Below are 17,734 nucleotides of genomic sequence, written 5' to 3' on the forward strand. Positions count from 1 at the left end.
AACGTTTGGTATCGACAGCTAATATGTCGCCGTGTATATGTTAATTCAAAAAAATGCAACTTTAAGATCGATAAAAGTTCACAAAAATGCATCTGACGATACATGCCCGATAGATAAAACATCTTTCGTTAACACTCCAATCAAATTTGATGTAATGGCTTTACATGCATTGTTTGATTTAGACAACACAGGTAAGGAAGGAAATGCTAACTGGATTGCCTTTTTAATTGAGGTCTACAGTTATCTTAAGGTACGTTTCAAGCCTAATAAGAAGCGGGAGCAGGCCTGAACAGCTTTCCACAATGGGTACCAGTGCCAACATTAACTCGGCAGTTTTGTAAAGAATAAGAACGTGTATTTACCTCGACAATCATCACGCAGTTTTGATCCTTCTTTCCCTCGAGTGAACATTCCACTGGGGCAGGAAATACATGAGGACTGGGCTTCCTTATTTTGGTAATGATCCACAGGACAAATCTGGCACGACAGTGCGCTGGCATTATGGAAATAGCCAGTTGGACAGCTTACTGAAGTAAAAGGTCATAAGAGTACACAAATGTTGGACCGAGGTTAATGAAGAAATGACAGTTGATTCCCTCGTGCACGCATAGTTTGAGATGAAAGGAAAAACGCTTTAAGTTAAATCTAATCGGGGCACACTTTCAATATAATAATGAAAATCGACAACCACGCATTTACAAAATAAGTTCTAATATCGTTTTGATCTGGGTGATTTAAAACAGTAAGGAGAAAAAACCAAAAACAGAAAACTCACCACACCGATTCTTTCTTTTCACTTGTCCTTTGTCACAAGCAAAGCCAGCAATGGTGATAACTGGAGGTACTGATTTGTCAACCTGTAGAGTCTTGTTGCCTATGTCTAAATCGAGCTTCGTTTCATTTAAGCCTGCAGCAATGGCCTGCGATAACTCTTGTGAAGTTTTGTTCAAATCATGAGAGGAGTTAGTTTCCAGTGGTACTTTAATGGTAAAGGTTACTTGAAAATACAATTTAGATTTTGGTCGCAGGTCAAGAGATTCTCTTCTTTGGCGCGTCCTTGATCCACATTCAACCCTGACATTTTCAATCGTGCATTTCTCGTTGGAAACACATCCTCCATAGCCGAAAGGATGCTGTTTAAATAGACTTATGAAATTCCTAGCCACCATTCGGTTACTTTCCTCACCACCGCACTCTTCTGTGAGATAATGGATCTGCCCATTCACTAGAGCATCCTTTGGATTGAGCTCCTCTGAAAAAAAATAGTTCAGCAGGTGACCTTATATTTATTGTCACTTCTCTCAGCGTGAACTGAATCTTAAACTACATTGTGCACCCAGCAGCTTCGGTTGTTCTTGAACGATGAAGACTGTGCCGTTACCGACTTCCTTGATCGATACAAAGCAATTGTGCAATTTCCCTCGCGCAACTGATTACATGGGAGTTTATGCAAACAGAACAGTTGCAACCTCCCAAATAAATCATCACATGATCTGAATTGGGTGGTAACAAGGATGTAAAGTTAAAGTTTTCGAAAGGATAACGAATATAAAATGACTCGGCAGAGGCGATGAAACAATACCATCAAGTTCCGTATCGTAGAGAATCGACAACTTACCGGAACAATCAGGAAGAGCAGGTTTTTCCTCTCCATTCACTTTAACATTGAACCACTGTCCTTTTGGAGAGCAGAAGTACAACTTCTGTGGGTCAGCGGCAAAACTATAGCCTTTGTTACAGTGCACAGTGCAGTGCATTCCAACAAGCCACGTTTCGCAAGCCTTCGCGCCATTCAAAGGTGGTTCCAGATCTTCGCATTGAGAACCTTGTAAGCGATATTCAAAATCACGATAAGGCAACAAAACGATAAAATGGTGATATATTTTTCATTGAACTTCGAAAATTACACTTGCGCAGTATCATTTATTTCCTTAGTCACTTATTAGTTTTTGGAAATAGGGATGATATCAACTTGTAACCAGGTACCAGGAACTTCATACCAGGAAGATTTTTAAAATTTCTGATTGCCAGACAATGCATTTGAACCATGTGATTAGTTTGCGTTTTGGGTTTGTTTTCACCATTGTCATTGATCAGACCCCACTACCAGTGACTAAAATCCCATTTCACAGTGCAAGAGAGAACAAGGTAAGAGTGGTACAAATAGGTATAAGTGGCTCCTTCGTTTCGCATGCATGCCAATGGAAATATACTCACCAGCTATGCTGATATGAAAGGTACAATTCCCCGTATTTCCTGCCTTGTCCGAGGCAGCGTAAGTTATGCTGTACTGACCCCACGGTAGCTCACTTCCGTTGCGAATGCTTGTACTGAAAACGGAGACACCAACGTTATCTGTATGGTAACTTGGCGGCAACACGACCTTATTCCATTGCTTTCCGGAAATTATCTGCATATTACCAGGGCAATGACGAAATCGTGGTGGTTCCGTATCTGCAGACCAATTACATTACAATAAATTAACTGAACTAAATTTCCCCTACGAATGGCAAAACTCCCTCATATGGCTCCCTTTCGTCGCCTACACCTGGGTCCGCTGGTACAAAGCACGATTTACCTAATCCAGGATATAATTTGCGAGAATTTTTTTGATTACTTGCCTTCACTTTTGACCTTGGATAGCAAGAGGATACAATCCCACATTTGCTAAACTATTCAACAAGAAATACCTTTGACGTTAACTCTAAACTTGCAGCTTGAAGTGAGCCCTGCTGAATCCGTTACGTCGTATGTGATTTCCGTCCGGCCCGCTTCAAACTGTCGTGGGGGATACAATCCAATAGCTTTCAAAGTTTCTTTAGAGTTGTCAGTTGGAGCTGGAATGGTCCAGTTTACGGTTGCATAGGATTGACCACTTTCTGTCTCAACTTCAATATTTGCGGGGCACTGAATCTGAGGGCGCTGAACATCTGAAGAGACGGGTGAAAGACTTCAAATTAGTTTAAATTTGACTTGCAATTACAGTACTGTGTATCGCATCTTACGCTTGTCTCAGCAGATGTCAAGGAAGTCGATGAATAGAATTTTTCTTACGGATGTTCAACATACAAAGATTTTTCTTAGCTACTGTACCAGCGAGAAATATGGCTGTCAAGCTTAATTAAACATTATATTAGACAATTCTTCATTAAAGCTCAGAATAATCAATATAATTATTTCGTATTTATCTTCGAACTATTCAGAATTAACTCTTGAATTACTACTCCTTCAATGACATGCGTACTCTAAAATTCAAAGCTCAACCGACAAATGCGTTTTTAATTCGCTACCGTCAATCAAATGCTCGGCGACTCCTCCCAGCCTCCGACTACTGCCGAGCCCGCGGTAATCAAATCGTTAAGTACAGTTCAGACAACGAAACAGTGCTCGGCAGTAGTCGGAGGCTGGGAGGAGCCGCCGAACATTTAATTGACGGTAGCGAAAAACGCATTTCTCGGTTAAGCTTTGAATTTTAGAGTCCGCATGTTATTGAAAGGCGCAATATTTGTTAACGGTTAATATGAAATACAAGAGAAGATCAAGGTACTTACCTTGATCTTGTTTTGGAAGTTATCATTTACCTTTGCAAAATGACATTTCGGTGTCTGTGCTCCAAGAACCATTATGTTGACAGAAAACATTTTGAGGACCTTCCAGCTGGTAGCCGTTCGAAGGATTGCATATGAAGAAGCAGCTGTCTCCATATTGGGCGCCGTGGAGGGATTTACATACGCCAGGAATCACATCTCCGTAGGCAGGTGCTTTGATAGAAGGGCACCTTACAACTGGATGGGTCAGTAAAAATGTTATCATTATGTGATACCGATAACATGTCTCGGCTCTCTAAAAGTGGTGAAATAGCTCATGTATCAAACTCAAACCATATCTCGATAACACCCTGTAAGATTAAAGGCGGTAGTACTATTGAACACTTAAGACTGCTGGCCTATAACTTTTTCATAAGCAGTTACAGGACAGATCTGACAAGGGTACACAAACCAAATGAATTTGTAGATTCTAGAACTTACGGGACACGGGTCCTTTGTAATTGGAGCCATTCTATTATCCAACAACACACAGTGTGAACGAAGGGTATTTCTAATCAGAAGGCTACCTACCGTTGCATACTGCTTCGTTTCCAGACCACGTGCCGTTTGAATGGCATGTGCGTGAATGAGATCCATCTAGCTGATATCCCATGTCACATGAGAAAGTGGCCTGGGAACCAAAATATGATCCACACGAAAGTGAAGTTATACTTCCATGTAGAGGTGGATCAAGATCGTGACAAGAAATTCCTAGCGGTCAAACAAAATCAACCTTACTTGTGTCTCCAAAAACAGTACTACTGTTTATTTTTTTTTAGTGCTTTCACTTTAATCTGCAAATCTCGTATAGCATACAAAAGGCTAGATGGTAATACTCCAGATAATAAAACAACTAGATACTGTAATCTAAATTTAAGCTGTCCTCGCTACAAGAGATGCACTGAAGGTGGCTGGACGTTCACCGTAAGAGTAATCGAAGAATGGAACAAGCTAAATGTCGATTTTAAGCGTAGTCTAAGCACAAAGCATTTTAAAGGCTCACTTTTTAAATGAATTTCATAAAAAAACAATTTACTACTCAATCATTTATTAGTATCTAGCAGTTTTACATTTTTTCAACTTAGATCTTGTAAATTAGTCATATTTATAGGTTGTACATGGTGATTTTGTTAATTTCCTTTTGTGTTTATTTCGAGGGCCATTAGTTTATCAGTTTTGTTACTGTCAAATGTTACCCTTCTCAATAAAGTCGTCTACTACTACTACTACTACTACTACTACTACTACTGCTACTGCTACTGCTACTACTACTACCACTGCTACTGCTACTGCTACTACTACTCCTACTCCTACTGCTACTACTACTCCTGCTCCTACTCCTACTACTACTGCTACTACTACTACTACTACTACTACTACTGCTGCTGCTACTGCTACTGCTACTGCTGCTGCTGTTGCTACTGCTGCTACTGCTGCTGCTACTACCGCTGCTACTGCTGCTACTACTGCTGCTACTGCTGCTACTGCTGCTACTACTCCTGCTACTGCTACTACTACTAGCACTACTGCTACTACTACTAGTATTACTACTAGTATTACTACTACTACTGCTACTACTACTAGTACTACTACTAGTACTACTACTGCTACTAGTACTACTACTACTACTACTACTACTACTACCACATCTGCTTCTGCTACTACTACTACTACTACTACTACAAATATTACTACTATAACTACTACTACTACTACTAGTATTAGTATTGCCACTACTACTACTACTACTACTACTACTACTACTACTACCACTACTACTGCTGCTACTGCTACTGCTACTGCTACTGCAACTGCTGCTACTGCTGCTACTTACTGCTACTACTGCTACTACTGCAACTAGCTACTACTGCAACTAGCTACTACTGCTACAGCTGCTACTACTGCTACTACTGCTTCAACTGCTACTACCGCTACTTCTGCTACTATTGCTACTACTGCTACTACTGCTACTAGTGCTACTGCTGCTACTTACTGCTACTACTGCTACTACTGCTACTAGCTACTACTGCTACCACTGGTACTACTGCTGCTACTACTACTACTACTACTACTACTACTACTACTACTAGTAGTAGTAGTACCACTACTACATAAGAAGTTGTTCACTAGAACTTTTATCACAGGAGAGGATGAAGAGCAACTCAAAAAAATATGCTAAATAGATAAATTTATCTTGGTACCGAAATGGCGCCCTTTAGTTAACATCACCCCAGTTCAGTAGAATGACCACATAAAAAGGGGATACCTTTCAGAGGGTAGACCTGGGGAAGAGAGGCCCGTGCCCGCCCAATTTTAGGAGAACATTTACTTACATTAAGACTTATCAAAGAGAGGAATACGGGAATATCAAATATGTTTTAGAGTGCAAAACTTCTGTCTGTCCTTAAAAAAATTGTAAGGGCTAGCCAATTTCCTCTTATAAGCGGTCATTTGGGATTGTGTAATATTTGCCGTTAATTTTCGTTTCGTATTTATATTCGACTTTTCTCTTTCAAGTGCATCAGTAAGGTTTAAGTTAAGCCTCAACTGATTTTGTTGATTGTTTCATCTATTTGGCTGCTTTATCATTCAACCTCAGCATCATTTGTATTTCACAAAAAGAAAAGAAAATTGCGTGAATGCAAGTAGCGTTAATGTATTTATGATCAGTTCAAAGTCGACAAAGTGAAATAGGATGATAACCTCAAAGAGACAACGAATCGTCTCTCCAAATGACATGTAGTCGTGTCTAGAATTCCATCCTAACAAACAGAAACTGGTCCACTGCAATGCTGCACCTTTAAGTAGCTTGCAACTGAGGCTAATGCTAATAATAATGTTGCTTTTGTCTGCGGGCCTAGCTGTCGCTAAAGTATAGTATAAGGTAATAGAAAAAATCTAATTATCTAAAGTATTTCCATAGGACTAGTGTTAATATAGTTCAACTGATGTTATGTTAATGTGTACCACTTCATGTTGAATGAAATACTTACTTGTCACCTGGACAACGAAGCTGCAGTTTGCAGTGTTACCGCTCTTATCCGTCGCCGTGTAGGATATCTCATACAACCCGACTGTAAGATTGACGGGGGGTCGAACTGGAGGATACGTCATAACGGTAGTTCCCGAGTTATCAGTAGCTACTGGATCACTCCATGACACTACAGCACTGTCGTCACATGAATCAGTGTAAAATACCATTTCACTGGGGCATGTGCCATGAAACGTCGGGGGAGAAAGATCTGAAGAAACAGTAAACAATGGATTGACGGTTAATTTAAAAAAACAAACATGGTGCCTATAAGAAATGATCTTAAAACCACGATTTCTTAGAAATAAAGCTGTGCAAGTTGACCGAAGTTCCAACAGAATTCCAAACTAGGGCCTTTGCGATGCCGTTGCAAACGCCCCGTAAATGCAAAGCACATCTCCTCTTTCCTTTTTTGATTACTATAGATCATGACCTCAGAAAAACCAACAGGAACTGAAGTACTGAAGTGGAAGAGACTGTTACCTTTACATATTGTATTGTTTTCCCCAGTCCAATTTCCACCGTTGGCACACACTCGAGTTGACGTCCCCTCCAGAGTATAACCATCCTGGCACGTAAAGATGCATTCCTGACTAAACCCACTCTTAGTGAGGCATGAGGCTGGCGACAGGGCGCCGAACGGTGGAGGAACAAGTGCATCGCATTCAATAGCTGAAACAAGTCTTGTTAGTACAGTCTTTCAGCAGTCTTTAGAATAAATTCAGTAAAGGCAGATGGCGCGTCAAATCTAGCTATAAGCTGTTACCACTAAGAGAGAGTTTGTGGGAACAGAATGGCGGCACTCATTTCAAGAACTTTGTTATTGTAATAATCTAGCCACTTTTTTTCAGGAAGAATTAGTTGTTTAACAGACCGTAATCATAATAAAAGATCCCACAACTATCAAAGCCCTAGTTATTGTACGAACTGTGTCTTCAGCCTCGACCGAAAACATTTCTTAAATCGATTCAAATATCACAGAACCTTGTCCTGTAATCACTTCATATCTACCTTTACATGTAGAGGTTTGTCCACTCCAAGTTCCGTTCTCCATACAGTACCTCACTGAAGAACCAGTAAGATAGTAGCCAATATTACAAAAGAAACTGCATCGTACACCGTAAAACTCTACAATATGGTTTGAACAACCAGTTTTGCCACCGTTTAGCGGAGAGGGAAGAGACTGACATCTAATAACTAAAAAGATAAGGCAAAATGTTGGCTCTTAAATTACATCAATATGTCATAACTTAGTAATTAATTGAAGTCTTCATCAGCTATACAGTGCTCAATAGCTAAAAGGTCAAGTCTACATACGAGCCAAGTGGCCCATCAGGCCGGCGCGTATCTCTGGTTTCTGTACCATAGGAGTATATCTAGGAGTGCAACTAGGAGTATTTGTACTCTCCCTGGATGGGACGCTAGTCCATCGCAGGGTTACCCCCAGGTATTTATACACCTGGGTAAAAAGAGACACTGTGAAAGTAAAGTTTCTTGCCCAAGAACATAACACAATGTCTCCGACCAGGGCTTAAAAACGAACCGCTCGATGTGGAAGCTAGGGCACTAACCATAAGCCCACCGGGCTTCCAATAGGGCACTAACCATAAGCTCACTGTGCCTCCAATAGATAAACTAGAGCTATAAAAACGTAGATTTGCAGAGTTGGATTAAAAATTTTAATTTCCTCTGAGAGTTTCATGCTTCTCACGAGGCAATCATTAGGCAACTGCCAATAACAACTAATACGTCCAAAGATACTGAAAATGTGGAACAATGCATTCTAAGTGTGACATCAGGGGCGGGATATGACATAATGTAATTGCATGAATCTGCTAATTAATGGCAGGTTTTCAACAGACATTTTCTGGAATGTCTGCTGCTCGGTGTCAGTTCATATATAAGCTAACATGACTGGAAACGACAATCTATGTAATTTCGAAACGATAAATTTCCTGGCGATTAATTGTGACGTGTTCTCCTCTCATCCTCAATTTATCGAGGAAATTTTACTTTACCTTCGCAAGATGGCAAAAGATGGCTCCAAGAACCTGGAGGTCTATTTCCATGGGCAATGCACCTGGTGACTGATGAACCATTCAAGCGATAGCCAATCGCACAAGAAAAAAGGCACTCGGCTCCATTATGGCTGCCACAACTACCCATGCGCAGAGGACCTCCAGACTGGACAGTCAGCGAAGGACAATAAATCACTGTTTACGGTAATGAAAAGTAAATCAGATCAACATCACCTCAGAATGTGGATGAATCATGCTGCGTTAGGCCCTCTTGCCTTCGAGTTAGACTTTTATATGGCAATTATTCTTTTACTGTACATATTACTGTAGGTTGCACTTAACTGTGTTTTGACTTTTTTTTTAATTACACTGACCCACTTACCCACAACTTTAATAGTAATACTGCAAAGCTTTTTGTTTTCCGACATGTCAGCTGCTGTATAGATAACCACGTGAGTGCCTTCTGCCATCCTGTGTGGTGGATCCATGAAATTTGAAGTGACTTTAGGTGGAATTCCAGAGTTGTCAGTGGCAACAGGGACTGTCCAGGTCACAACAGCTGAAAACTGCCCGCTTTCAGTGTGTACTAGAAGCGATTCCATGGGGCATGAGTCACCGAACGAGGGGGGAAGTACATCTGAAAAATTTTGTCTGACTGTTAGTTCCATGGAAATTTTAGTCCTCGAGCGTGCGGTTTTCGTTCGAGTGACGTAGACTTCAAACTAGACCAAATAAAATAGACAATCACAGCAAACATGGATAACACAATGAATTAGTCAGAACACCAAGGAAAAACAGACTATTGGCATCACGCGCAGGAAAACGCATGTTATCAAGTCGTGAGTGGCTTTGCAGCTGTATTGGTTGAATATAGCTAATTTAGGACCAATTAGAGTGCGCAGCGAGGCAAAACCAAAAACAACTCCAGATTAGTTCCGACACTCAACCGAAAACTGCTCTATGGTGCTCTAAAGCTGTTCTAAAGTATATGCGTTATTCCGACATGGGCATACATTCCCTGAAAACGAATTCTTAAAGTTTACGGGACACACGTCATAGATGAAGAAAAATTCTGAAAATATTAAAACGAAGTACCTCTCGATCGTCTGTTGCGAGCTGCTAATGATGACCCGCTATGATGGATCTGATTGGAAATCTATGTTAATATAACTGTAACCGATACAATAGCCAATTTTCGTTATATGAACATTGCCACTCGGCTGCGAAGTGTAGAGGAAATAAAACAAGAAAACAATGCATCTATTTATCCTTTAACTTATGTTAATGCTCTTATTTTATTTTCCAAAGCCTCGGAGCTAAGTTAGACGTTTAATAATAATGAACTATTTTTCGCCTTCTGGTCATAAAAATGCGTTCACCTTTACATTTGATAGGGCTTTCATTCCAGTTACCGGACTGAGAACATGTTCGAGTGACGTTTCCACTGTTACTGGCATATCCATACTGACATCCAAATACACAATTTGCTCCATATAAATTGCCACAGGAGGGAGACAGGAGTACAGCGTTTGATGGCACGCTTAAATGCGGACATCTTATAGCTACATTCGGTAAATAAGGCATACATTTTTATTATCAAAATACATTCTTGACCTCGGATAATAAATATATTCCTACAGGGTAGCTTTCAGTCCTTACTTTGGTGTCTTTAATTCAGGGAACTTGCTCAATTTCTTAGCTCAGTTTCTTTTCAACACAATTTTGTAGATCTTGATGATCACAGCTGCGGAGCTTACTATTTAAGGTTATAAAACCACCTTGAGATTAAGTGTTAAATGAAGCTTTACTTTTCAGGAGGTGGGGAGAGACAAAACAACTTGAGATTGATAGATCTTAGCTATGGGTATCTATTACGAGGATGGCCTTTCATCATAATTGACGGAAGGATACCTTTTGCTCATGGAGGTTAAAAAATCAATAAAAGTCACTGCTATAAATATTTGTGATGGCTGATGGTTTTATTGAGCACTCAGTTTAATCACTACTCGTGCAAAGGTCCCTTAATGACAATGGTACCGAGGAAGCCTTTAAAATACCTCGACATGAAAAGTCTTCTCCACTCCAGCTACTATTCCTTAAACATATCCTCACTTCGGAGCCTGAGGCGATATATCCAACAGAGCAGGAGAACCGGCAGGTCGTCAGGTAATCCCCTTTTGTATTCCCTTCGCATCCTTGTAGGATGCCATTGGGTGGCGCTGATAGTGATGGACACTTGACAGCTGTACCAAAAAAACGGAAATAACATATTCTTAATGGCTAACTACTTTTTTGCTCTGATATCTGTGATCTTGGAAATCGACCCTTAAATTAAGGTCATTTTAGAAATAAATAAACCCTTGCTATAGCAGCAGAACTAAAATGAAGAATAAATTATTTGAAACATTTGAGAGGTTGTCTCTTTAAGATCATGCTCATAGTCCTTTTGTTTCATAAGTTCCTTGAAAGTTGGCATGTACCTTAAACTTACACTCGATTGGTCAGTTTCAAAACACATTTTACTTAGCTTCAGAAAATTTTTCCTTGCTATATAAGGGAGTTTACTGGGGTGCAAATTCGAAAACTTTAATTGGCTATTTATTTTCTTCCCTTCCCATTTGATTGAAAATTTTATCCTCGCATTGGATGGTAATCTTCATAAAACTCAAATCAAACAAAAGAAATTTAGAAGACCATTATATTTTTATAAGTGAATGTGATTTACTTTTTCACACAGAAGCACACCACTGGGTGGATAAATATTTCCATAACAAAATTTAAAAAATCTCGTTAGTGACACAACGTGAATTCACTTTTATTCAGCGACCACCGTACGTACAAATTTGAGGCGAACTCTTGTGAGGGACGATGTGACATCTCTTAACTGTCACTGTACGGGTCCGCAAATGATCCCAGGATCGCAAATGATCCCGGACCGCAAATGATCCCCAAATTGGACCGCAAATGATCCCGATCAAAAAATATGGAATGGCATGGATTTATATCAGAGGAAGGTGAGAACATGTACAAAAATTATGAACTAAAACACATGTTTTATCATTTTGCAAAAAAAATATTCCACAGTTGCTGTTTTGTTCTTCGAAAGGTACAGATCGTTTTCACTGTCACGCAATAAAAAATAATAATAATAAATCGAAAATCAACCAATGGAAAAAGCTACGAAATTGTGATGTACGCTATAGAAGATAACTAAATAAGACACTTCTCCAAGTTTTAGGCCTGTGCATTTCCCCAAACTTCAGATATTCGTCGTAAATGTTTCCCAGAAATTTACAGAGCCCGGTACACCAATATGGCGGCCGGAATATAGTGTAAACATCTGGAACTTACTTTGGCTTTCTAGGCGACTGATTATCAGTACTAAACAAACAAGCATTTACATAAGCACTTTTCCTAATGCTCTAACTTCTAAAAAGGCTCAAAATCATGAGATGAGTATATATTTTTCAACAAACTCGATCGTAACCTTGTGTCACGCAACCTCTATAACCCTGAAATTCAAAATGCTCTGGTTTCCAAACGAAGCACACTAATTGTAAACAGAAATAAATATACCGCCTCTTATGCCTGATGAGGATAAAAACACGTCACGTGAAGACGATCTATTGAATTAGAAGTCTTAGAATAGCACATACTTGTAAACATTCTCGAAATCCCGATGGCAACAGTATCAAACATCTATCAAACAGCTAATTGTCAAGGCTTCGGCGAAGAGCAAGCGTTCACGCCCTTGCTTGGTCATGAAGCTGAACTTCATGACTATAGCTTGGAATTTGGGCTTCTTAGAATACTCAAGTAGTCATTTCCGAGGAATTAAAGTCAAAATACGGCCAAGGAAAAATTAGAAAATAATTTTTTTTCAAATTTCCTGTTTTACAGAGTGATGAAGCGTTGTAGGCTTGTGGGTCTACTTAGGTGACAGCGTCTTCTGTAATAGTTGCTTCATGGTTAGATATTAGTTTAAAACTTTAGACGAATGTCGAGGAAAAGGTTGTTGTTATTCATCGTGGTAGATGCAATAATAAAGTGTATTATCGTTTGTCACACGATGTAGTCACTTTAGATGTAGATCGCGACGTTTCGACTGCTTACTGCTAGTCTTCTTCTGGCGATAAGGTCGATAAACTCTGAAACGGAATGGACAAATATCAGAGACGGTTTATAATAAGATCAGACCCCGACACAAACAACCACCTAGGATCTATGGTTTGCCGAAAATCCACAAGGCCGACACACCGCTTAGGCTAATTGTGTCGTGTGTCAACACCTTTGCATACGACCTGTCTGCTTTCTTGGCTAACGTATTATCTCCTCTTTCAGGTAACTCGAACTTCACGGTGAAAAACTCAACTGACTTCGCCTCCATCATCACCAGTGAAGAGATCCAGGACCACGAGATCATGGTGTCTTTCGACGTAGAGTCACTGTTTACCAATGTACCGATCGAGGGCGCCGTACAAGCCGCGCTACAAAAAATGGAGAACGACGCAGGCCTGGCTGACCGCACGACACTTACACCAGTTCAAATCGCGGACCTCTTGGATTTCGTATTAAGATCTACGTACTTCCAGTACAACGGATCGATTTACGAACAACGAGACGGCGCAGCCATGGGGAGCCCTGTATCAGCGGTTATTGCTAATTTCTACTTGGAGATATTTGAAGAACAAGCAATAGAGTCCGTACCTTGCAAGCCTAAGATCTGGAAACGCTACGTAGATGATACTTTCACCATCCTGGATCGGGGCAGAGTTGACGAGTTCCTGCAACACCTAAACAGTCAACAACCATCAATCCGTTTCACCATGGAGATCGAGAATAACAGCAAGATCGCTTTTCTCGACACGTCAGTTTATAGAGAACCTGATGGCCGCCTTACCACCAGTGTCAACAGGAAACCAACACATACTACGTAGGGGCCAAACCACCCCCCAAATGTTTCTGAAGGCTATATTTGCTTGGTTTATATATTTCTGAACCAAGTTTGGCAGATGAGCTTTCTTTGTTCTCCAGTTTATTTTAATTTGGAAATTGTGACAAAATGTCAGATTATGACGTCATAATTGATGACGTCACCAAAACGTGCTATAATTTTTTGTGAAATCTGATAAAAAGATTATGTCATTGGAAAGGCCTTGACTTGAGGAGTAAAATGCCGGAAACCGTTTTTTGCTATGATGCTTATTTTTTGAGATATGGTAAAGTAAATATTTTTTTGTTGTCCCCCCGGAATTTGCTTAATCATACTGTCCTTCTTAATTCAGTCTCTCTGGTTTATTTTTTTCAGTTTTATTCTAGGAAGGCTAATAATCTAGAAAAATAGAAAACTTGATGTTGTCAAAAATCGTATGGTTTTGGAAATTTGATTTTCGGCTTTGTTAGGATGGTATTAACAGTAAAAAAACGGGTGACGTCACAGGTTATGACGTAACAAAACTAATTTTAACGCAATAACACTAGAGGGATAATTTTTTATTCCGATTTTCTTCTTTATTTAGTCATCTGGCACATCACATGTGCAACATAGCTGCACTTGCTGGAACAAAATTACGGCTCCAATTTGGGGATTTTTCTCAAGGGGGGGACCCCATATTTTGCAGAGTTATTTTTCATATTTAAAAATGCCATATTTCATTCAATGTTTGCGATATGGACAAAATTTTTTTTCAGGTTTCAACTCCCCTTGATGTGTTCTTTCGAACACATTGTAAAAAATATGCATATTAAAAACTTCAAAAGTCGCAAAAAACATGACGTCATCACTGTGACATCACAACTTTGGCATTTACTGACATTTTTCACCTAAATATAATTGGCAATAGGTCTCCTGCTCATCTGCCAAGTTTGGTGTAGAAAGAGTCAATACTTTTAAGTAATGCGAAATAATGTGAAATACCCAAGAACTGACGAAACATTTGGGGGGTGGTTTGGCCCCTACGTGACTGATCAGTACCTAGCGTATGATTCACACCACCCTCAGTCAGTAAAGCGCGGTATTGTGAAGTGTCTGTACGACCGGGCTAAACGTCTCGTGACAAAACCATCTAATGGATATCCCTCCTCGTTGGTACAGAAGATCACAAAGGCACGAACAACCCCAAGAAGAGAGCCCGTCGCGGAATTTAAATCCACCGCCGTTTTACCTTATGTCCAAGGAGTTTCGGAGTCTCTCCGTCGCTGCCTAGAACAACAAGGCATTCGCACCGTCTTCAAGTCCGACACGACACTTCGGTCACACTTAGTGCGACCAAAGGACACCGTCAACCCGGCTAAACAAGATGGTATTGTCTACAGGATTCCCTGTGAGTGCGGCAAAGTCTACATCCAAGAAACAGGGAGATCTATACAGGAGAGGATCAAAGAACACGACAGGGATATACGACTCGCCCCTACTCAGACCTCCGCCGTTTCTGAACACACCCACGAGACCGGCCACTATCCTATCTGGAATGAGGTCAAGTTTATTGATCGAGATCCTCACTGGTACACACGTAGGGTCAAGGAAGCTATTCACATAAGACTTCACCCTAATAACATCAACAGGGATAGTGGAATTGAAATTCCTGAAGCATGGATGCCCACGATCAAAAAACACAACAGGAGAACGGTACAACAGCGGACCACTGAGGGAACAGCTACTCGTCGGAACAATGGAACAATAGGAGGATCGAAATGCACCAATCACAGCCGACCTTTGTGATATAAATGATACCGTGCAATCAGTCGACCTTATCGCCTGAAGAAGACTACGTCGCGATCTACATCTAAAGTGACTACATCGTGTGACAAACGATAATACACTTTATTATTAACTTTAGACGAGTGGCGTTAATGGCTGATAAAATGTGATTAACTATAACACCGAAATATCAATGTTTAACAAAGGAGGATATGTAGCGTATGTTGCACTGATCATAATTTTACTGAGAATTGCAAAGAAATGCAAGCCAAGTCGTGTTTGATGATTTAGGGGTGATATTCATAACGTCGTAGTTAGCAACCGGCAAAATTTAGTCGAAAGTATGAAAAAAGAGCAAGTTGTAAATAAGCCATTATTTATAGATGGCTTTAATAAAAACATCGGTATTCACGTACGCCAATTCCCTATTCACACCATCCCACCATCCATGCCATTCCTTATTTTTTGATCGGGATCATTCGCGGTCCAATATGGGGGATCATTTCCGGTCCGGGATCATTTGTGGTCTAATTTGGGGATAATTTGCGGTCCGGGATCATTTGCGGTCTGGGATCATTTGCGGTCCTGGGATCACTTGCGGACCCGTACAGTGTACTCTCATAAACAACAGCTATTGCCCAATGGTGACGCCAAACGTCTACGTTTCGCAGTACTTTTATATAAAACTTGATAGAAACTTAATTTTAGACGTTTTCTCTACTTAGTGACTTTAACATAGACATTATTTTTGTAGTAAATAGCAATCCTACCGCCTTGACAAATGTGAGAATTTCCAGGAATGAATGAAACGCCTTCTGGACAGAAACATCGGTAGCCATGGGGATTCTGAAGACACAGGTTACTACATCCTCCATTTAGGTTTGAACAACTGTTTGGCCCTTGGATGGAATGGTTGTCGATGAGTTACGCATAGACACAACAATGACCCTCTGTAACAAAATAAATTAAAAATATGTGCTTTCTCGTTACCTTTAAACAGCTTCTGGGAATCGTAGAGGCGCAAACCCATGGGCCTTGTTATTCCTTTCCATTCCTTATCAAATCGACCAGGTTTGGTATTGTACTCGATGACGCTTTTTCGCACCCAGTCTGTCCAATACAGAATGTCGTCATGAACAGCGAGCCCAAATTGGTGAAAGAACCCGCCGCCAACAGGGTTGTAAAGCAAAAATACAACTTTCCGATTGTTTCCTTGAAAATCTATCTTTTCTATCCTATCCAACCTGGCATCACACCAGTAGAGAACTTTGTTTTTTAGATCGAGGGAAATTGCGTTTATCCAAACTATTCTAGAGCTTACAAGCACTTTTCGTGCAGTACCATCCATGTTCGCTCGTTCTATCTTCGGTGATGATCCCCAGTCAGTCCAAAACATGATGCTGCAACAAACGGTTGATAAATGTTGTTATTGAAGTTTGATTTGCTCATTTAAGAACCTCCCAGGGAGGAGTGGGTATCTTTTGCGGACATCTAGATTACGTTTATCCTCAGTAACTCAGTTTTTCGGTCGCGATTTTTTTCGGTATTCTGGGAAAATGTAATAGGTAAGCTGTTGAGACAAAAAAAATGCGTTTTCATAAGATAGCAGGTCTCGATCATTCCCTATTTTTAACCAAAGAGATCCTATGGATGCCGTTCAGCTAAGTAATCTCTATCGACAAATATACCTTCCTGCTATATCGAGGGCGATCGATCTTGGTTTCTCAATGTTTGTTGTGATGAGACCTCTCCTAGATGATCCATCCAATCTCGAAACTTCGATTCTTTCTGTGCCAGCGTCTGACCAGTACATGTTTCTTCCAATCCAATCAATGGCTAACCCGTCAGGAATTTGTACATTCTGTTGGACTATAACTTCTACAGATGATCCATTAAGGAACGCCCTAACGATTGCTTTCAATCGACCGTCTGTCCAGTAAACCTTGCTTTCAGCTGGATCATAATCAATAGCGATCGGATACACGATTTTACTCTCAATTTGCAAAGCGTTGCATGGTCTGCCAGGTACTGCCAGAGGAATCTTGTAAATTTTACCAGAATAAGAACCAGTGAAAAGAAGAAATTTGTCGGAGCTTGACTTATGGAAAGATTCTGTGAACGCAAGGAAGATAACACGTAAGTGTCATCTTTGATCAACTTTTACCCGTTTGGAAAATAAAGTTTGGTTTGAAATACTAGCCGAATGCATGGAGAAATGAATGGACTTTTTATCATTAAACAAATAAAAAGGCCTCGACTGTGCTCCGTTCTGCTGTAAAGCCATAGGGTAGGGTAGGGTAGGGTAGGGTAGGGTATGGTATGGTATGGTACGGTACGGTATGGTATGGTACGTTATGGTATGGTGTGGTACATGTGTGGCATCGTATGGTATGGTACA

The 17,734-nt window shown here is 40.3% G+C and overlaps 1 protein-coding gene across 3 annotated transcripts in view; it reads right to left on the reverse strand.

Moving 5' to 3' along the window:
• The window catches only part of LOC110059368 (uncharacterized), a 50,329-nt gene that overhangs the window by 12,029 nt on the left and 20,566 nt on the right, over window positions 1-17,734 (reverse strand). For all 3 annotated transcript variants that reach the window (XM_089277200.1, XM_020766063.2, XM_020766062.2), the window contains exons 7-23: window positions 17,025-17,448; window positions 16,327-16,736; window positions 16,107-16,235; window positions 10,694-10,879; window positions 10,016-10,198; window positions 9,019-9,273; window positions 8,637-8,831; window positions 7,630-7,815; window positions 7,102-7,290; window positions 6,581-6,829; window positions 4,119-4,298; window positions 3,582-3,785; window positions 2,691-2,930; window positions 2,218-2,454; window positions 1,619-1,825; window positions 776-1,252; window positions 363-527 (exon numbers count right to left, since the gene is read on the reverse strand). In XM_089277200.1, coding sequence (XP_089133326.1) covers window positions 363-527; window positions 776-1,252; window positions 1,619-1,825; window positions 2,218-2,454; window positions 2,691-2,930; window positions 3,582-3,785; window positions 4,119-4,298; window positions 6,581-6,829; window positions 7,102-7,290; window positions 7,630-7,815; window positions 8,637-8,831; window positions 9,019-9,273; window positions 10,016-10,198; window positions 10,694-10,879; window positions 16,107-16,235; window positions 16,327-16,736; window positions 17,025-17,448 — 4,116 coding nt within the window. The remainder of the gene's footprint in view (window positions 1-362; window positions 528-775; window positions 1,253-1,618; window positions 1,826-2,217; window positions 2,455-2,690; window positions 2,931-3,581; window positions 3,786-4,118; window positions 4,299-6,580; window positions 6,830-7,101; window positions 7,291-7,629; window positions 7,816-8,636; window positions 8,832-9,018; window positions 9,274-10,015; window positions 10,199-10,693; window positions 10,880-16,106; window positions 16,236-16,326; window positions 16,737-17,024; window positions 17,449-17,734) is intronic.

The sequence above is a fragment of the Orbicella faveolata genome, unplaced genomic scaffold (genome assembly GCF_042242905.1).
Source record: "Orbicella faveolata isolate gen_17 unplaced genomic scaffold, um_ofav_v1 contig_46, whole genome shotgun sequence".
Lineage (NCBI taxonomy): Eukaryota > Metazoa > Cnidaria > Anthozoa > Scleractinia > Merulinidae > Orbicella > Orbicella faveolata.